A 20,362-nucleotide genomic window follows, 5' to 3' on the forward strand; every position below is an offset into this window, starting at 1 on the left:
AGAAACCTGAGTGCAGCAGAGAGGAAGGAAAACAAGCACATCCAGACAAAAGGAAAGGACAGATTCAGACAACAAACATGCCCAGATGAACAAAGGCACATATACGTACAAAGACCAGAGTCAGGCATCACAAAAGCAGAGGCAGGATCAGAAACAATCACAGACATAACAAAGGAGATTCATAGTTAGCCAGTGGAATGAGACGTACAAATGATCATATCCTCTGTAATTCATTTCAGTTATATGGTGCAAAGTCGTGAGAGGCAGTCTTACCAAGCACCCGATTTACCTGACGGATACCAGACCTGAGATCTGCTCTGGTGAGCAGTGGATTTAAATTTGAGAACAGAGGCAATGTACTGAGGAGACCTTTAAAAAAAAAAAAAAAGAAATGGAGTTCCCTTCTTTGTTTTTGTATTTTGTATCCTTTAATGAAATGCATAGCACGATGATAAACTGAATCAAGTTATTATAAGGTAGAGCAGGCAGCATGAGAATAAAGGATATCTTAATACTCAGGCACAGACATGATCATTGATGGTCCGATCATTTTCCTGTCCTCGAGAGTGACATGCTTTATTCCAATATAAGAAAACTGTTTTGAGACTGTAGATTAGCCAAATTCCCAGGTATTAGGCAGGATTAGGCAATTTCAATTTCAGTACAATTAAGCACATGGATTACAGGGAGGTGTTAACTGGAGTAATGGGTTCTTGAGAATGAAAAACATTTTGTTGTGTCGGGATTCAGGACAAGCTTGACATGATGTATAATGTCTGAAGAACATTGAAGACAGATTGTAATCTTAGTTTGAGTTGAAGAGGAGCCAAATGTATGCAAGACTGTGTCATCTGGGTAGCAGTGGGGAGTTTGTTTGGAGGCCATCAGTACAGACTGATTGTGTTCTATCACATAAATCAATGAAACCAGTTCTGAGCAAAACTGTAGCAAAAAAAGTAGCAGTGTTGCATTCAAGTGCGCTCAGACACCTCAGATTTCACAGTCAGCTGAGCAGCAACAACAAGTGTTTTATTTCAAGAAGTGACCAAATTTATACCATGTTTTTCACACTGCCCATGTCGGCTTGTTATTTCTCCTCTGGGTTTGACTTTATGGCAGCTTCTCTCTTAAATCTCAGATGTCCATAAATAAACCACCAAGAAGGATTTTCCAAATGGTATCCAGAAGAAACAAGAGCATAAGTTTGACAGAAAACAAAAGCAGCAAAATGATAGATGACCTATTTAAAGCGAGCCTTTGCATGTTGATTTTGTATAGTTATCAAAGTTTTGAGTATCGACGGTTCCGGTCACAGTCTTTGCTTGCCATCAGGAGTCGTCTGCTAGAGCGATTAGAGCCTGAGAGCGGGTGGCCGGGCGTTTTTTTGTGTTAACACTGGAGGGCAGCAGCTGGTCTTCATTGCTGAGATAAAAGGCCAGCACAGGGATTTATGGGTACCTCTTGGTGTAATAGCAGAACATCCAGCAGATTTCTCTACATCCATTAAACTGAGAGGAACAGCAAGAGAGACAAAGACTCACACTCCTCATAGCTTGTCGTTCTCAAGGCAGATCTGACTCATCAGAGTGATGAATAGGCTTCTGTGTTTCTGTCATCGCCGTTTTAATCTGAAAACTGGAATTATTCCAGCGCTGAAGAAAGTAATTCCACCACAGTGCTTTGCTTTAAGCCACACACTCAAGGTCTAGAGAGAAACACACAGTTACACATACGCAGCAGATGAGTCGTTTGCCTTTGATTGGAGGTGTAAAAGGTGAAATATCTTGACACAGTAAAATAAAAATGTTATATATATTGGTTTTAAACTGAGAACCTACATGCACTCCCCATTTAATTAATCGAATCCTCCCCCTGCAGCTTCATCTTCAAACAAAGACATTGGACTTTTTTTGTGTGGTGCCTTATCTTTCTCACTTGGATGACAAGCTAATAAGTAACTCCACAGATTTATGTCAGTTCAGTCTGTTCACCACTTTCATGTCTGTGCACTAAATATGAAGCTGCAGGTAGGAGATGGTTATCTTGGGTAGGCATAAAGTCTGGGAGCAGAGGGGGGAGGGGAGGGGGGGGGGGGGTAACCCTGTTTCAGCAAGAAAGTGGTGTTTTCCAAAATCTGTTGTTTGTAAAATGCAACAAAAACCTCCATGTCTTTTCCATCTATGGTGCAGAGTGTAACCTTCACTGTTATTTAGTTTTTTAGCCCGTTTTCTCATTTCATTCGATGGTGCGGTCGTCCAGGTTCCTTCACCGACCCTTCGGCTGAAGGTTTGTCCAGAGAACGAGCGAGGGAGCGGGACCGCAGCCGGCCTCATGAGAGGAGGCACCACTCCTCAGCAGGGGAGAAGCAGCGCTACTACTCCTGTGAGCGTTACGGCAGCAGGGAGCAGTGTCACGCCAAGTCGGCCGGTCCCAGTAGATCCACGTCTCCTGGAGAGGGACAGGACGCTGGTTTGCTCAGACAGGTGAGTTACCTTACATTTCAGGGGCTGCTTAGTTTCTCTTTAACCTTCTAGTCATGGTTTCACACCAAACACAGTGTGCAGAGCCAATACAACAGGGAATGTGACACTTCTACTGCACACAGTTTTGTTAATGGTGTTATATTAACATAAGTTATATACCAACCTGCTCAACCTCATATATTTTGTTTCTTCAGTATGGTAGCAGTGTGCTGAAAGCTGGCCCTGTAACTCTTCCCTCTGGTTCGAGCACGCCGGGCCGTGGTCGCAGGCAGCTGCCGCAGACACCCCTCACCCCTCGTCCCGCCGTGGCCTATAAGACCGCCAACTCCTCGCCTCTCCCGTCCAGTGCCAGCACTGCAATGACAGGGCACCAGACTCGCTTCAGCCGTGGCCTTTCAGAGCACGATCGTTTACTCGGGGGCCACAACGAGTCCCCGATACCAGTCACCCGCATCAGTTCAGACCCTAATTTGAACCGGCAGCTGCAGGATGCTTCTCAGCAGGCCCTCCTCGAAGAGACAGAGGACTTCCAGGACGCTGTGAGCAGCCACGGAGGGGGGCGCTCTGCCAGAACCACTGCCTCAACTACAGCCTCCGCTTCACACGGAACTGCTGCTGCGCCCGTCACAGCTCCCGTCACACAGGGCCGGGCGATGGTGGTGCCAAACGGGTACCACTTCATCCTCGGGGTCAACTCGGGGGGCAGAGGAACAGGAAGTCTCAGGGAGAGGGAGGAAGAGGACTGGTGCTAACATGCCAGAACACTTTGGAAAGATTTTGATGTTACCTGTGAACGGGGCAGCTTTTTTTTTTTTTTTTTTTTCGGTGTTGTGCAGTGCTCATGTCAGGTCCAATGAGCTGATAGAAAGCCAGAGGATTGATACAGAAAGAAAGATACTGAAGAAAACGGTCAGTGGAAAGTGCTATAAAAGGGGATCAGAAATCATTCCAGCTTTGTAGTGTTAACTCTCCTTTTTTTATACAAGAAACTCTTTAAGGAAAAAAAAAAGACACTGATGACTTTTTGTACCCCCTTTACTTGCACTGAAATTATAGCACATGTGAAGACCCTTAAGTATTTTGCCTTGGCCAGTAAAATCAGTGTTGGAGCAGAAGACAAAAGCCAAAATCCCCTCATTCTTTCAGTGAAGCTATGAACTGTGTTTCAGACTGATCTGAATGCCTCATTCCTGGTATTAACATGGCTGCTCACAACACTGTTTTTATTACTGTATGTTTCATTTTGTTTGTGTTTGCCATGCGGGTTAGAGAAGAGTTATAATTTGATCATATTATTTGATCATCACGACGCTACCACCAAATTATTCTCCTCTCTTTTGGTTGTTTATTCATCAGTTATTCGGAGTTAACGCTGAATTCTGACAACAAGAGTTATTAAGAAAACAAATGTCTTTCTTTATATCTTAAACTTCTGCCAAGACTCTTAACAGAGACAGTAATTAATGACAAAAATCAAACAGTGGGATTGGTTGGGATGGAACTAGACATTTTTGTAAATTATACCAGATGTAAATTTCTGGAGTGCACATAGGGACTAGATCAGCTCTTTTCTGACGTCATGTGGCTGAATACTAAGTGCCTCGTTTTCCAAGATGTATTGAGATGCAGTCTGGCTCTGGGTCAGAGGGACCTGAACCGTTGTAAGTATGTACACAGCTGAGAAAAAAAAAAAGAAAAGAAAAGTGGAAAGAACAAAGCTCTTGTTTGAATCTGGTATAAAGGACAGGATGCAAAAAAGACCTTTCTTTGTACTGAATCTTGTGGTAGGTAAATCAGAATTACAGATGCAAAGTAAGCAATGTAGTGCATGCCAGGGTCTTGAACTTGTCAAAAAAAAAAAAAAAAATTGTGTCTGTACTGTTGCTTAAGGGTGTGTGGTAAGCATTTTGCCTTTCTCTTTCAAATATACTGCCAGTCAGTTGGTAGAAACGGTCTCTGAATGGAGAAAAGTGCCATTTTTTTGGATTAATAATCAACAAATGTTTCTCATATTCAGAAGCACCTGCCTCCTACAGCATTCAGTATATATGTCATCTCTGCCATATTCACCCAGATCTTATGGGTTTCCTTTCTCCTCACCCGTTTCCACTGAGAGCAGTATTGTGTGAGGGTTTGTAGGCGAGGGTACCTGTGTGTGTATTCACAGGTACAATAAAGAGTTGTGTTGTTGCTGCTGACTGTTGACTTAAAGTAGGGCTATGCAACAAGACGACACTTCATCTGCCCTGTAGCTTTACCCTCTGGAATCTCCAGGTTCAGGCTTTAGTGTGACTGCGACCAAATTTTACATTTACGTGTGAAGAGTTGTAAATTGTAAATATATTATATGATGTACAGTTGACTGAAAACACACTGAGGCACAAGTTAAAGCTGATATATATGTGAATCACAGGGCATTTTTGAGGTTGGGAAGTTGACTGCATGACGCCTACCCAGATAGAACCACCCAACACATTCAACTGTGTTCTTTCCAGACTTGGGTCAAGTTGTATTTTTAAATAATTTTCAGTGGTTTTTAAACTCAAGTATTCTGTCAATGAACTGTGTATGAAACATTTTTTCTGTCATTTCCACAGTTCTGCCTAAAACTAAGACCTGCACCAGGCCCATACCCACCTCCTTTGGCCCTGAGCCAGCTAAACCCAACGGGCACTGCCACGTCACAGGCCAAGGCTGTGTTTGGGGGCCATATTCTATCCTTTACTGGCCATTAACCTGCCAGGCTCTTTGGAATAACATAGCTAATTAAAGGATTATGCTGGCAATGTTATGTGCTTCCATCTCTGTCCCTGCCTTGTCCGTTCCACTCAGCTCTAAGCTACTACTGAAGATGTAAATCTTTGTTAACAGGTTACAAATATATAGTTTCATAGTATAGTATATAGTTTTGTTAAATTTAGTTAATTTTTGAATTTTATTATTTATTCATTAGCAGCGTATCTCAACAGGTTTTGATTACATTTTGGCCTGATTGATATTTTAACAGATTAATATTTTTTCATGGGGATCAAGGATTTTTCAAAATTGTAAGTTAGGATTATCTTCATCATTACATGTAATTTAGATCAAAATAACAGACGTCTCGAAGTCTCAGTCTCTTGGTGCTCACTGTCTTGTCCTGGCTCATCTCTAAGCAGGCTGAAGAGCATGTTAATTATTTGCAAATATTATTTGATCCAAGTCTGATTATTTCCTTGTGTTTTAATTTACTTTCTGTGGTCTCACATTTGTGCAATCTATTTGATGGATCATCCAAAAGGTGACATTTTAGACTTTAAAGCAGTGAGGTCTAACTGTAGACGTCACTCTGACTCTGCTCTTTGTGAAGGTAACATAATAGATTGCTTGCCATCTGATTGTCTTTAAACGTTTCTGTAAGTTGCCATATTGGAACAGAGATTTGTGTTCATCTCCACAGGAAAAAAAAACAAAAAAACAAAAAATGATCCTACATTTTCAGACCTGCCGTGAGTCCTACAGAAACAGGGTGCCAAGTTTTCCTCTTACAGTTTAACAGCGGCTGCCCCCTCTGGACATGTCCTGTTTGCATGTTCTGAAAAGAAATTGTGCATGTCAAAAAAAAAAAAAAAAAAAAAGAGGCATTGTTTGACTTCATTAAGTCCATGATTTGTACAATTTGTTTCCTGGTTGTATTTTCTGATTAACTAAATACACATGTATCTGTTTCAGGTTAAAGAGGAAAAAAACAAAACAAAAACTTACAAACAAAAAAAAGACACGAGCTTGAATAACATTTTATCACAGAACCACCAAAGTGGAAACAAGTCTCTTTATCAGAAAAGAGGTTCTGGAGTGGCCGAATCCTTCGCTGCCTGATCTGTTACTTGACTGTCTCTCCCAGTCATTTTGACTGTACCTATAGATTTTGTATGAATATAAGTCCTTGAATAAAGAGGTATGATTACGAAATTGCGTGATGCAGATTTCTCAATATTTGCATTGAAATGTCTCATGATTAGGGCTGGGTAGGGCTGGATACTCTGTAATCCTTAATATAATCTTGTTTGATGCAGTTTTCTGTCAGTTTTTAGTAACAGGTCAAAGTTTTACATATAAAAACACAACCTGAGTGTTGCCTGATAAATTTGTACTTTTTTAAACTGATTTTTACCAAAGAAAAATGAGATGAAAACACTGCAGTGGGGAGTTGCTTTTGACCTTTAACTTAAAACAAATCGCGACGCAGAGAAAGGGCTACCTTCGCTCTGTCATTGTCAGTTTTTCAGTTTTCTGCTGCACAAGTTTCCTTTTGTGGTTCACTCTCATCGCTCTCACAGTGTTGGTTTAATGGTGTGATTAGGAAACACTAACACACAAGACTATATGATGCATATTGGTGGTGAATGGCCATATTGATCCCAGACCAACATGTCCTCTCAGGCCACAGTCTGATTAGACTGGAATGATGAAAGGTCCAGACATGTCACGGAGACTGAGAAAACTGATCAGTCTTAATAAAACCGAGCAATTTGCAAACAAGTTGCAGACGGGCTTTAAAACCAGAATGGGTGGAGGCCGTGCAGGATTTTAATTGGTCCACATTAGAGGGAAGGGGCGGGGCCGGTTTGGCGCCTCAGTGATGCGACGCAGCTGCTGGAGGAGAGAGAGTCTGCAGCTCAATGAGGAGGAGGAGGAGAAGAGGAGGTGAAGAGGATGAGTAGTCTGTTGTCCTCTCCTGCTTAAACCTCACACTAGAAGAGAAAAAGTTTTTAAAAAATGTGCCTCACGTTGATTATTCTTTAAGTGGAGCTAGTTTTACGTCGAAAACAAACTCTGACACTTGTTTCGAAACCTGAACTAAAAAAAAAAAAAAAAAAAGTGAATAAATCGGGAAGATGTGCAGCTGCTCGTTAACGTGGACACTTTGCCTTTTATGGCTCTTAACCTCGAGCACCGCCTCGTCTGACGATGCACCGGTGGACCTCGGAGGCGAGTCCGGCTCGGGGATGCTGCAGACAGGTAAGACACCTGTGGAGCCTCTACACGGTTGTGCTAATGTTAAATTTACACCTCAGCTTTCATAGAGGAGACCTGCACGTTATTCAGTGGATTTGAGTGAAGCGGTTTCTTCACATTTGTGACTGATAAACAAATGAATTTCAGCTGCTGTGATCCTCATTAGCTTGAAGAGGTTTTAAATCAGTGTGCTTTCTGTGTTGGCTGGTTGTCTTAAAGCTCAGTGATCCCTCATGTCTGCTGCACACAGGGCTTTGAGATTCATAATGAGTAAACATAATTACTTTTAAATACTTCTCAATTTGATCTTGTAAACTTAATGCATGAAATATCCACCAAAATCTAATGTTCTGTAACATAAACCCGCCGTTGTTCCCTTTAGAAACCACAGAAGTAAAAGCTGTGAAGGCTCTTTTACAGCCCGTCACAGCAGCAGGCAGATCTCTAAGTCAGATTTTATCAGCTGCAGCTCATTACATCATTTATCCAGTGCAGTTTGGGTCCTGATGAAAATCTTCCACTCCTCAGTCATCAGCTGCTCCTCTGACACTCTACTCAGGCCAACTCTCATGCTTTGACTCTCTTTATATTTTTCCTCTCATTGCTCTTCAGTGTGAGAGTGAACCCCAAACACAGGACTGGACTCAGACCACAATAAAACCATAAGGCTTCAGCTATTTTCGCACCAGGCCAATTGAATTTAACGACTTTTTTCAATCACTATAGCAGATTCTCAAAGAAGAGAATGCTAATTAAGGATTGTTTTTGGAGCACATGTGTGAGCCTGCTGATATTTATTCAGCATCAGCAAGTCTCGTAAATCTGAAGCCCTAAAACCAATCAGTAATGTACTACTCTCGCTGTAAAATGCTTCAACGATGTTGCAACCAAAAGCAGCTTTAAATTTATATTATTGCTGCCATCTCGCTTCTCTGTGTGCCCCTGAACTGTTACACACCAAATTTGCTAGGTCTTTTTCTCCTGGGTTTTAATCTCAGATGTGGTAGTACATTAAATTCAGTCGTGACGTCTGCAGAGGGACATATTTGACTGATAAGTTTCCCTTTACATGGCTCAAAAGAGATGTTTGGACTTGCTGGATACATCATGCGCACAAAATGTTTTGAGTTTGCATAAAACACATGTGGAAACCAAAGCCAAAACTCATCCGCAGTTATTAAATCACATGGAATGCTTTTATTGCGCCAAGCAGACTTAGTTAATCACGACATCGTCCTCCACAGCCAACTCTGTTGTCTCATCAGTGTTTTCGGTGTCTGGATCTCCTTCGTTTTATCAGGGCTGTTGATAGAGTGACAGCGGTGTACATGCTGTAGGTTTGCAGCGTCTCTCTCAGAGCCATGTTGGACTTGTTTAATCCAATCCGTGATCTGTTGCAATTGATCTTAGATTGGAGCTCAGCCAGGCGCCCGAGTATGTCACGTCTGGAATCCACAGCACCACCATGCCACACGTTGTTTATTCTCCCAGTTTGGGTTTTATCGAGTTTTCCTCTGCGGCTGTCATTTGTGCGTTAGAGCCGCAGCAGGAGAACCACACAGAGATGTCTGAGAGCAGGGAACCAGCTGAGAGTTTGGATTAGACTGGTGAGGTGACAGACAAATCTTGCAGCGTGCTGATTGAATCCAGTATGTTGAATGTATTCACTGTGTGTTTTCAGAGAGTTACTGTAGATGGCAGAGTGTGAAAGCCTTGTGTAAACTTACACTGGATATCGCTGAATAGACTGACAGTTATATAACACTGCAGGGATAATCTTCTCGCGTTTACTCTGTCATTGTGAGGCTTCCTCAGCTAAATCTCACCTTGTTCCAGATGTAACCGAGCTCATAATGGAATTTGTGACAAAGTGAATCAACACCTGAATAAGAGACAGAACATACTGTAAGTGATAGTGAGATTATCCTGAGGCTGTTTAAGACATGTAGAGCTCATCTGGGGGATGTGGTGTACTGGAGCTGTGCTAATATCTACATAGTTTTGTGTCTTGGTAAGTTTTCAGTAAAATCATCGAATATCAAAATTTCAGTCGAAGTTTAACTTTACCTGTTTACCTGACATGAATCTTAAACTGATGAATGTCTACAGGAAGCCTGTTTGGAATTTGGGAGGTGTGCATGTGTGTGTGGGCTCCTCTTCCAGTGAACTGCAGTTACGAATCATACAATTGGTTTATGAAGTCATGTGATTAGATGCCCGTTTGTTTCGATATTGGAAAGATGAACCAGTTTTGACTTTGATGAAACAATTGCATGCGACTTGGAAGAAATCAGTGCTCCGGCATTATAGTAATGCACATTGCAATTGAACTTTGAGGAAGAGAGAAGAACAAAGAGGGAATAGCAGCATCAACCAGGTATCCACTGTCATCTGTTGTGCAAGAGTCACTCACCTTCTTATTTGAACTCTTTATGACTGCAATGAATCACATATACTGTACATGAAGCATTCCTTTCCCTCAGGTTTGATGAATTGCATTCAGTCACACAATTGAGTTTAAAAAAAATTCCTCTGCAGGTGATTTATCTGTTCTACAAAGGTGTCATTGTCAGACCGGCTCTGATTTGTCTTTGAAGCCTCTGTGTCTGTGTGCTGAGAGCAGTGCTCGTCCATCAGACTGCAGTGAACAGATAACTCTGTACAGACCTTTAATCCCATTCGACGTGTCTGTGGAGGTTTCGTAAAGCGCCAATTCCATTTCTTTCCATGAGCTTTTCTGTAGTCCCACCCTTTTTTGGGTTTTCTTCCAACACCATAAGTGGGTCAAAATTTTTAAATTATCTTTTTTCTTTTTTTTTTTCATGATCCATTCATGATCCATTCATGCTCCTCAGAGGATCAACCCTTTCCATTTTGGAAAGTTGGAGTGTAATGAAATCTGCTTTTCACAACCGATAGTAGTGTTTGATAAATGGCCTAAAGTATATGGACAGCACTCTACATACTTTTGTGTACTTCTGGTCTGAGGCTGGTTTTCATGGTCTGGGCTAGGCCCATTAGGAAAGGAAGGAACAGTTTTCTGAATTTAGTGCAGAAGAGTTTATGTTCTACATACAGTTTCCTGTATAGTGAACTGTGAATAACTGAAGATCTGCCCACCCGTAGGTCTGTAGCCCCTTGACTTTAGCATCAGGCCTTTCTGTCATTTCCAATCCATCCACCCACCCATCCATCCATTCATCCATCCATCCATCCATCCATCCATTCATCCGTCCGTCCATCCATCCATTCATTCATCCTTCCAGTCAGCCATATCCAGCTGTGATATGTGACTCCCATATGTCTGGAATAGCTTACTGTAACCTCTGACCCAATGAGATAGGTATCGGTGCAGCACAGTATCCAAAACAGCTGTTGAGAAGAGTTTTGTGATGCTTAAAAGAGGTGTGCCTATGTCTGAGTGTCTCCATATCTCTGAGCATCACCCGTCCACTCTCCTAACTGTTACCCCAGCACTAACACACTCCCCTCAGAAGTGGAAATTGCTGACTAACCCTCCTGACCTTCTGTGTGAAGCACTCGAGCGCTCTTTTCATGTGCCTTAGGAGCACACTTTGGGGATTTGGGAAGGCATCATTTCACAGAAAATAGCTGTAAACCTTTTTTTTAAAAAAATATTTTCAATCATATATACAATGGATGACATAAACATGGTTTTGATTATCCGACTTCAAAAACTTCCAGCCCCACTGAAGGATGGCTGTCTGTCTCTGTCTATCTGTGTGTCTGTCTGGAACTTTGAAACGCTACAGAAAATATCTCCAGAAGTAAAAGTCAGGCTGCCATAAATTTTGATGTGTAATTTATGTTTAGGTGGGATCCTGACTAAAGCTGTAATGATTTGTCAACTAGTTGACTGATAGAAAATTAAACAGCGACACGTTTGCTTATTTTTAAATACTTTTTTTTTGCATTATCACGTGATAATCACATTAGGATATAACACTAGGACAATATGTAATACAGGAGTCTGGCAGGCACACGATTGTTTTGTTTTTTGACATTCTAACTCTCTTCACACGGAGAATCGTCATCATTCAGATTCACCTCAGCTCGCGCTGCAGCACTTATGCCACATCACTGAGCCCTTGAGTCAAACCACATCAAAGGCACAGGGCCGACCGTGTCGCGGAGACACTCACGCTCTTCCATCAAGGTGAGCTCATGATGTCATTGCCAATATAACGCCAGATCCATAACCAGGCATCTGCATCCAATGAAACATGATCTGGGGCCTTAGTGCCTGGTGAGCCCTGATCTGGAGCCCATTAGCCAGCCTTTACCAGACAGAGGCCCCCATGCTGTGGCGTGTGGTTTAACACTCCCTCCAGTATACATGGACCTGGTCATCGGTCTGGTTGTGGGAATGGAGTAGGTCACAGCTTGTGGTTGGCTTTTTGCGAACAAAAGCCGGAGAGGAGGGTTAGGTGCAAACCACATGTTGGACGAGGAGCTCCGTTCTCGTCTGTAATCTCTTCTCTCAGGCCAACTGGAACCAGATGGTTGATAGAGTGGGTTGATAGTGTTCAGAGCAAGCTCCTCAAATGTTTGGTGTTAGCGACGAAATAAAAGCGAAGGGCTCTTTATTTTTTATTTTTCTAACATTTAAAACGTTACCTCAGTGACCTCTTTGTAGTGTCATTTCTCAATGTGTGTCCCATCGCTCAGTCACCACAAAGAGCCTGCAGACACAGTGCAGCCTGCAGGACACAAAGACACAGATTTATGTGGAAAGGACAATTTAATTATCTGGTGTTTTGTCCCAAGCTATGCTGTTTGTGGTTCCGCTTCCACTGACTTGTTGACACAGATAATTGCGTCCATTCCCTGTGCATCACTTTGTAAGTTTCTTTGTAGCGTGCAGATGTTAAACACCTGCCGTGTGGTGTAATGGTTAACTGTAGGTAAACTGTTAATAACGTCCTTTACTTTGAGCTTTTGTTGACATGATTTCGTGCCTTCTGTACCTGTGTGGGCTGTAGAGCTAAACACTGAGCTGGAACTTACTGTTAAGCTGCATGAAGCTGACGAGAGCTGCACATTCAGCTCTGTGTCTTTCACACCTTTTCACATCATCACATTAGGTTCAAATTGTCATTTGATTTATTGTTATATACGCAGTTATAAAGCCACTTTAAGCAGTTCAAGTCTAGACCTACCACTGTACCATGATATTTGACCATAATGCTAGTCATCAAATTTCTTGCGGTTATGCCAGTTTTGTCAGAGATACCTGGGTTTCCAAAGCAGTGTTCTTGTTTTTGTTTCCTCTGGCTGTGTGATCTGCTGTGTGCTGTTGTGTCATGTACTGCTCATCTTGCCAGGGCAAAACCACACTGTCTTTCTGCCTTAAAACAATGGTTCAGAGCAGAAGGTTCAGTAACGGCACTCGGCAAGAATTTGGCCAACATCCTCAGACTTGGCAGGCGTGCAGACCCAAATCTGGTGCAGATTGGTGTCTAATAGCAGGGTCTGACTTTATTTGGCAACCATTTGCCCTGTGGGACACATTTAAACTATCATATTATTGTAATTCGTCATTAAAAAAAAAAAAAAAAAAAAAAAGGTGGAGCCAGGAGGCCATATTTAACTGCTGCAGCTGTGACACATGCAACCGCCTTAATACGCTTGTGTTCCGCAAAATAGACGCCAGGTGATGCAATGTTGTTTCATACCAGTGAGACACACATGCACTCACACAGACACACTTAATTCCAGTCCTTGCCACACACTTTCCTGTTTTACCTCATAATACAGGAACTTTTTTTTTCTCCTACCCCATAAAAAATTAACCAGATTATAAAACATGCAAGTTAATTATCAAGGATTCATTGCATGCACTTTTTTGCGATGGCCCGGCTCACGCATAGACTCCCTGACACACAGACATACTGTTCCGTTAACCATCTGCATTTTCACTGACCCCATCAGCGAGGTGCGCTGCATGGTAAAATAAACCATGAACTCTGACTGCACCACCGGTGTTGAACGTGCCACTCAAAGGGTCTGTTCCTGAGCTCAGTTTTTTTTCCAGTAAAAAAAACAAAACAAAACATAAAGATAGGTCCTGTATGTTTCTTTTTTTTTGTTATGACTACGTAATACCAGTCCAACATAGCCAGGCATAAGCATTTGTTTATAACAATGGAGATTGTTCAGATATAGATCTTTCATTTGCATTTTCCCTCTCTGCTTTTATTTGTGTTCTGTAACTTGTTTTAGCTTTACACGATGAGACCTGCCTGCTCACTGACGTCTGCCTGTTGCTGTTGTCGAAAATGCAGTCACAGACGTGTTTCAGATTAAAGCGCAGTGTTTGTAATTAAGAAATAGGCCATCACATGCAGCAGTATGCCTCTTTGTGTGTGTTTATTTTTTGTTTTTAGACACTGTACCTCATTTTTGCCGAATCTTTTGCGGCACAGACTTTGGTCTTAGTCTCGTCCCTGTGGAGGGGATTTCTTGACACTAAAAAGATCAAATGACACCAGTGTTATTCTTGATTGTTCACCTGGCAGTGCAAAAGAATTAAAAGCTGAGATTCAACTCAACTCTCCTACTAAACAGCGCCACCATTTGGCCATAGCTCTGTGGGCATTTGGATTGTGATTTTTAAATTTTTTTTTTTTTTTTTTGAGAACATTCCTCATTTTTTTTAAAGCAGGCAACAAACTTTCAAACCAGCCTGATGGAATGAATTGGTCTTTAGGTGAAATGAATAGCCCCTGACATGTTCATAAACGTCCTCCATTATGATGAACATGTGCAGATGCTTATCTTTATTGGTTTGGCTATACTTGACTGATGAAGGACCTGAGGTGACAACTCTGTTACGACTGAGCCCGAGCAGATCCTACATGGCACAGCCAGAGGGAAAGACTTGAAATTAGTTGTTTTTTTTTCTTTACTTTTCTTGGGGTGAACCGTGCCCTCGCTTTCAAACTCCTATCAGTGTGTGTCAGGACCCGTTGGACCTGTTGAGCTTTTGTTTACTTTAATGTGATTGATTTGTTTTGAAGTCTCGCCTCAGTCCGGTGCGTGTCGCCTTCACTGCTCACATTTTAGTCCAGACTCTGTGAGGTTTATCAGCCCTGGAGGACTTTGGTTGTGGGGACCACAGGCAGCCTTTCTTTCTCTGTTCATTGCCTGCATGGCACTGTGCCACTCTAATCAAAACAGTTCCCCAAACAGAGACATTAACCATGTCTTTTTTTGTGTGCTTTGTGTAAGAGAGAGTGTGCCTGTTTGTCATTGTGCAGGTTTGTTGGCCACATGTTTGCCTGTTGGCCACACCAGGCACTGTAAGGATGAAGGTGATAGTCCATGTCACAGCCTGGGCTGGATATAGATCTATGTCAGTGTTATATATCAAACCTGAAGGTCTCTGCAACAGAATACTTGAACCAAGTTGATTAGCTTTGGAAACAAAGTGAAATTATCTTACTGCTCTGCCAGGTTTTTGAAAATGGTTTAAATAAAATATATAACTTCAAGGACCCAGTTATAGACAGGAGGTTTAAATCTTATAGAAACAGTGACTGATCATGTTACATTTATGTTACATTTAAAGATATGTTGTCATGGATTCTTCTATTTGCAATAAATATTGGCTGAAACTACTATTCTATTCAACAAATTAGAATTAGATTTTTTTTTGTGCTTTGTCTTTATGATGACCTCATTTAATGGCACCTGTCCTTAACTGTAAAGACAGTGAAGACAGTGCAGTCTGCTGCACATGCTGACCAAAGAAAAAAGCCTGTGAACAATGAACAATGGGAAGACAGTTGAAATATCCACAATGCAGCTGATTGTTCTCTGTCAGCCTCTCAGTCTGCAGCACATACCCAAGAGACATGAGATTGCACCTGTAGACCGACATGTCACAGATAAAGGCTGAGCCGTCTACATTCCTGTCACACTTCTTACAGGGCTGATTTGCATACATATTAACCTCTCTCATACATACAGACTCTGAGACTGTACGTACTGTACGTACTTACCCCAGCTGCAGAGACTGGAGGCTGCAGAGACTGTGAAATGGCAGAGCTGAGAAAGATTCAGCTGAACACTTTGTCATTGCCTGATGCAGCTAGAAATATTGGTGATAGGTGCCTACTTGGACGACTGCCTTATTGTTCATCATCGTCATTAGCACGTCAGTGTCTCTGTCTCTTTCCTCATATTTTTCCTCCCCTGCCTCTTAAAGGAAGCGAGGATAACCTGCTTCTCATGACCCAGCTGTGTTCTCATCTCTGCTGATTAGGTGAGAGTGACGTAATCGAGCATGGTCTGTGCTGCTGACAGACATGAAGGGAAGACCGCCGGTATCTGTACTGCTGGCGCCCTGACACACAGACGCACGCCTCTCAGGATGTCTGAGTGTGGTTGTCATTAAGTGTTGCGGGCCCGAGACTTGATGTAGATTGAGTTTCCATCAGCATATGCAAAACAGGTCAGTTTGAGGACAGACTGCACATAAGAAGTCATTTTCCAGTGTTCATGTGGTTTTCAGAACTCATTACATGTCACACTGTGTCTAATCTGTCGCTGTGGAAGACATTGACCTCTTTGGTTTTCTTTTCGAATGTAGCAGTGTTTTGTTGTGGGGTAGATTTGCAGGAAACAGTCTCTCGTAAAGGCGTCTGGCTTTTATGTCATATCACTCAAACTTCACCCCAATAACTTTTAATTTGTCATTTTCTTGCAAATGCTTTTAAAATCTCCCAGAGGTGTTCACAGGTGTTCAGTTGAGTTAAGATCTGGTGACTATGAAGGCCAAAGCCTGCGATTCACATCATTGTCATACTCATCACACCATCCAGTGAACCCTCTCGACCTGTGGGGAATCACCTGGGTTTGTTAAGTTTTACTCCTTGATTGACTTTTTTCCCTTCATTTGTATCAGTCAGTCAGAGAAGTGACAAATCCTCCCTCTGTCAGAAAACCCTGTTAAAATCTGGCACTGGCTCTGTTGCCACGGTTACTCACTTGCACAGTAAACATGTTGTATGAGTAACATTACTACCAAAGATTTTAAGACAGCTCCATCTTCTTCGTCTTATGTCCTGTGATGAATCTCCCCTCCACTGGTTCAGCCGGTCTGTAGTTTAGTGAAGACCTGAAGAGTAACCATCTTAACTGAACCTGACTCTCGGGGTCAGGATTCATACAGCACAGGGCCATTTGCCAGAGCTGAGCAAGTCTTGTAAAGGTTTTTACAAGAGTTCTTTACAAGCAGTTTAATGACTTTGTCAATGTAACAATGGTGTTTTCTTTCCCCATCCACTGTGGCCTACACGATAACGATGACCGTAACAAGACAGGGCAGTGGTCTACCTGTCTTTACCATCCAGAGCTTTTTTCTGTCTAGAAAACTCTTTTAATTTAAGTAATTAATTATCAAAAATGATTTTCTGTTGGATAACCACAAATGTCGACATTGTGGTGATAAGTCCTGACATGTCTATGTGCTACTTTAATGTTATTTACCTAATTTATTTGCACTCCTTTTTATTTCAGCTCAGCACCTCAGCTACGTTTTTGCTGTTATTACAGTCAAGTTTCTCTGCCCTGCTAGAGACAGGTTGAGGTCGGAATCTCAATCTGGTGACAGTGGTGAGGATGCTGATGGCAGGGAAGGTAGTTCTGGTCAGAGCACTCTCAGCTCTCCTGCTGACAGGCACAGGAGGAATGTAAATTAAATAAAAAATAAAATATATACTGTCCAATATTCATGTGGTGCAGAAGAACAAAATAAAAAGAAAAGAAAAGAAAAGAGATGCCAACTGTTGGGACTCAGGATGGTTCACTGACTCTGGCTAACAGTGAGTGGATTCTACTTTATTCAGTCTGTCCCTGCTGGTGAGCTAACTCTAGCTAACAGCTGTCTGCAGATATCAGGCTGACGTCAGCACAAAGTTTGCAGGTGAATTAGTGAGCAGACAGTTTCAGCCCCGTCTGGACTCAAAGTGATCATTAAAGTGGATGTCTGTGCTTAGTCTGCACTTAAGCAGCTGCTACTGACAGTCCAGGTGTAGCTGAATGGGATTGGATTTATTTTATAAGATATTCACAATCGCGATGCCCTTATATGTGTTTTTTATTATTGCTCAAGTGTTTTGCACATGTTGGCCTAGGAAATATAGATGTGTCATGTATTAGTCGTTTCACGTTTGCCAAGAAAAAGAAATCCTTGGTCCACAGTTTTATACCAGGAAAAGTGTTTACAGTTTAGCCAATAATGTGACTTTACACTGTTTTATAGCCAAGGGAACAACAATGCCGTTCATTTATTGAATGTCGAACAAATTCATGATTGCAGATGACGAACAAAATCATTCTCAGGTTTCCACTACGGTTACATCAAATAGTATTCGAGTAATGAGGCAAAAACTTCAGAAAGTAATGAACAACAAAAAAAAGTTTAATATTTGTTTTAGGGTTGGAGATTGGAGAACATCTATATGTTCAGGTGGCAGGTGATGTTGTTAAACAGGCCACCTTCAGTGCCCACTCTGGCTTCACCAAGCCCGGCTCGTGTTTCTTTTTGCTTGAATAGAATTTATGGATCTAAAGCAGGAGACCCTAAAACCTCTCCAGCACTCTGCCACAGGATAACCAGTGCACTTCATTGTCCATATTCCGTCTCACATTCTTGTTACAGTTCCCGGAACTGGCGAAATGTCAGGGCTCTGGCAAGAATTAAGTTGACAATCTGGACAACCAGCTGCATTAATTTCTTTAGATTGTTGTTGACGTTTACGAGAAGTGCTTCTTAATGAATAATGCGGTGGAACATGGCAAAATTGGGGATATCCTCCCCCTCCCTCAGCATCTTGACAAGTCCTTTCACTTTCCCATGCATATTATTTGCACTGTGTGTACACAAATATGAGTTTTGACCAATGAAGTGCATTTAACATTCCCTCTCCTCTAGTTTGGCCTTGCATTGGTAGCATACAAAAGGTTCCTCACGAAAAGGGCGATCTCCAGGCTACTGGATCCAGGCGCACAGTTGTGGAACATCATGAATATAAGAGCTCTCATCCGGTGCCAAGCTGTAACAGGAAGCGGAGGTCAGATCCGCTCATTTAGCTGTAGCCGAATGCCTTTGCCAGTTTCTTCAAACCTTCTTATTATGGTTGTGTCCAATATTTGCAGCCCCTTCATTAGTTTTAGAATGATCTCTTTGTTACTGAAGTGAGCGTACATAATTTCTTCTGATGACAAAAAGAACTCTATTGTCTGCTTTCTTATGCTTTGCCAAAATCCAGGCACATACTGTATACTGCCCCCAAGTGGAAGGAAGTGCTTTTGCTAATCAGGTGAATACTGTCATATAGGCCTGGATGTATTACTCACATCACCCTGGGCTGCTAACTATGGCTCTGTGGGCTGCATAGTTACTGACTTGGCAACTGTTTGTAACTAACTGGCTGTTGAGATATTTAAGTCTGGACCAAAGTGGTCTGACCAGCATCACCCTCCCCAGAGCCATGTTGCTAATGTGGCTGGAAAAAGTCATTCTCATTGTGAGAAAGTTCAACAACCTTTGGGCTGAATGAAGCCATTAAAGACACGCTTTGTATTTTACGAAGCACGTTCTGTAACCTTTAACAAGGTTGTTAACTCTTATTTTACAAAAGCCTGACATGTTGGAGATACAGGGTTTTCACATGACAAACAGTATTATGAGTGTTTGACACAGAACAGGTCTTTTTTCACACTATGTTTAACTCAAACCTGAAGTGTTTGCCACATGAAGACAGATACAGCACAGTAGACATGTACTGTTTGTACAGAGGCGACAGCAGCAGCACTCTGAGTGGCGCTCTGCCAGCCGTTCCCATACCCTGATAGGCCTGGATCCCATTTAATTTGTCTGAAAACATGTTCAGGTTCCAGCTTGAAAAGAAGGGGCCTAAATCAGGTTGCCTACACAGAAATGTAACATGAAACATGGCTTGGATACAGTATCAGTTATGTAATTTGGAAACTCTAACTCTGTGTTTCTGCTGTGGGACAGGGGTTTTATGCTTCACAGATAACACCAATATTCATGAAAATATCAACAAACCTAAGGGAGCTGTAAATGAAAATTTAATTTCAGTCTGTTGAGAGAGTGTTTGAACCTGTTTATTAATGTTTTCTGTGGAAATAGAGTGGCCTCTTTTAGTTGGAAAATGATTTTTTTTTTCACCATCCCCTGATCATTTCTCAGTGGGTGTTGGGATCTGGTGGTTTGTCCACTGTCCAACACACACCCTGTTTTACTGCTTGCATTTCCACTCCAGTTGAGATGTGTTTCTCTTTCAGTGTTCCAACAGGCTCGTTACCTGACTCAACAACTCCCTCAGACGTCCAAAAGCCCCTTCTCTGCTTTTCTCATCTCATGTAAATTACTAATTTACAGGCCGTTCTGCCTGCCCCAACTTCTGGAGCTTTATTTTTCTAACTAGCATGTTAAGTCACATGTAGCACAAAGGCTTTCTACCCCCATCTGTTTGCATGTTCAGCCGACACATTCCTCATATGGCTGTGTGGTTCTTGGAATTGCAGAAAAAAAAAAACTGTCAGAACAAGACAAGAAAGACACAGTAATTGTGGTAGTGTTAATGAGCACGTAATCACAAATAACTGCCTCATACTCCCACATTTCTGTGTTTCCGAAGCTAAAGCTTTTGAATAAATCTCACTAAATACCTGGCTTGACATGGTTAAAGAACTTCTCATGTTGCCTGTGGGACACAGGCCAGTGGATTACCACAGGTGCTGTTTATGTGCCTGGTCAGAGTCCAGCTTTGGGGACTGGCTGTCTGCAAAGTCTACTTCTCCAGATGTACTTGGAGATTGTGTGT

The 20,362-nt window shown here is 42.0% G+C and overlaps 2 protein-coding genes across 4 annotated transcripts in view; both read left to right on the top strand.

Annotated features, from left to right (window-relative positions):
* Positions 1–6,174, top strand: part of cacna1bb (calcium channel, voltage-dependent, N type, alpha 1B subunit, b) — a 145,431-nt gene extending 139,257 nt beyond the window's left edge. For all 3 annotated transcript variants that reach the window (XM_041059550.1, XM_041059551.1, XM_041059552.1), the window contains 2 exons: positions 2,260–2,483; positions 2,678–6,174. In XM_041059550.1, coding sequence (XP_040915484.1) covers positions 2,260–2,483; positions 2,678–3,235 — 782 coding nt within the window. In that variant the 3' untranslated portion in view covers positions 3,236–6,174. The remainder of the gene's footprint in view (positions 1–2,259; positions 2,484–2,677) is intronic.
* Positions 6,175–7,152: 978 nt separating this feature from the next.
* si:ch211-196i2.1 (collagen alpha-1(I) chain) overlaps positions 7,153–20,362 on the top strand; it is an 85,324-nt gene continuing 72,114 nt past the window's right edge. The window contains exon 1 of the mRNA XM_041059467.1: positions 7,153–7,484. Coding sequence (XP_040915401.1) covers positions 7,361–7,484 — 124 coding nt within the window. The 5' untranslated portion in view covers positions 7,153–7,360. The remainder of the gene's footprint in view (positions 7,485–20,362) is intronic.

Source organism: Toxotes jaculatrix, chromosome 16, assembly GCF_017976425.1.
Source record: "Toxotes jaculatrix isolate fToxJac2 chromosome 16, fToxJac2.pri, whole genome shotgun sequence".
NCBI lineage: Eukaryota > Metazoa > Chordata > Actinopteri > Toxotidae > Toxotes > Toxotes jaculatrix.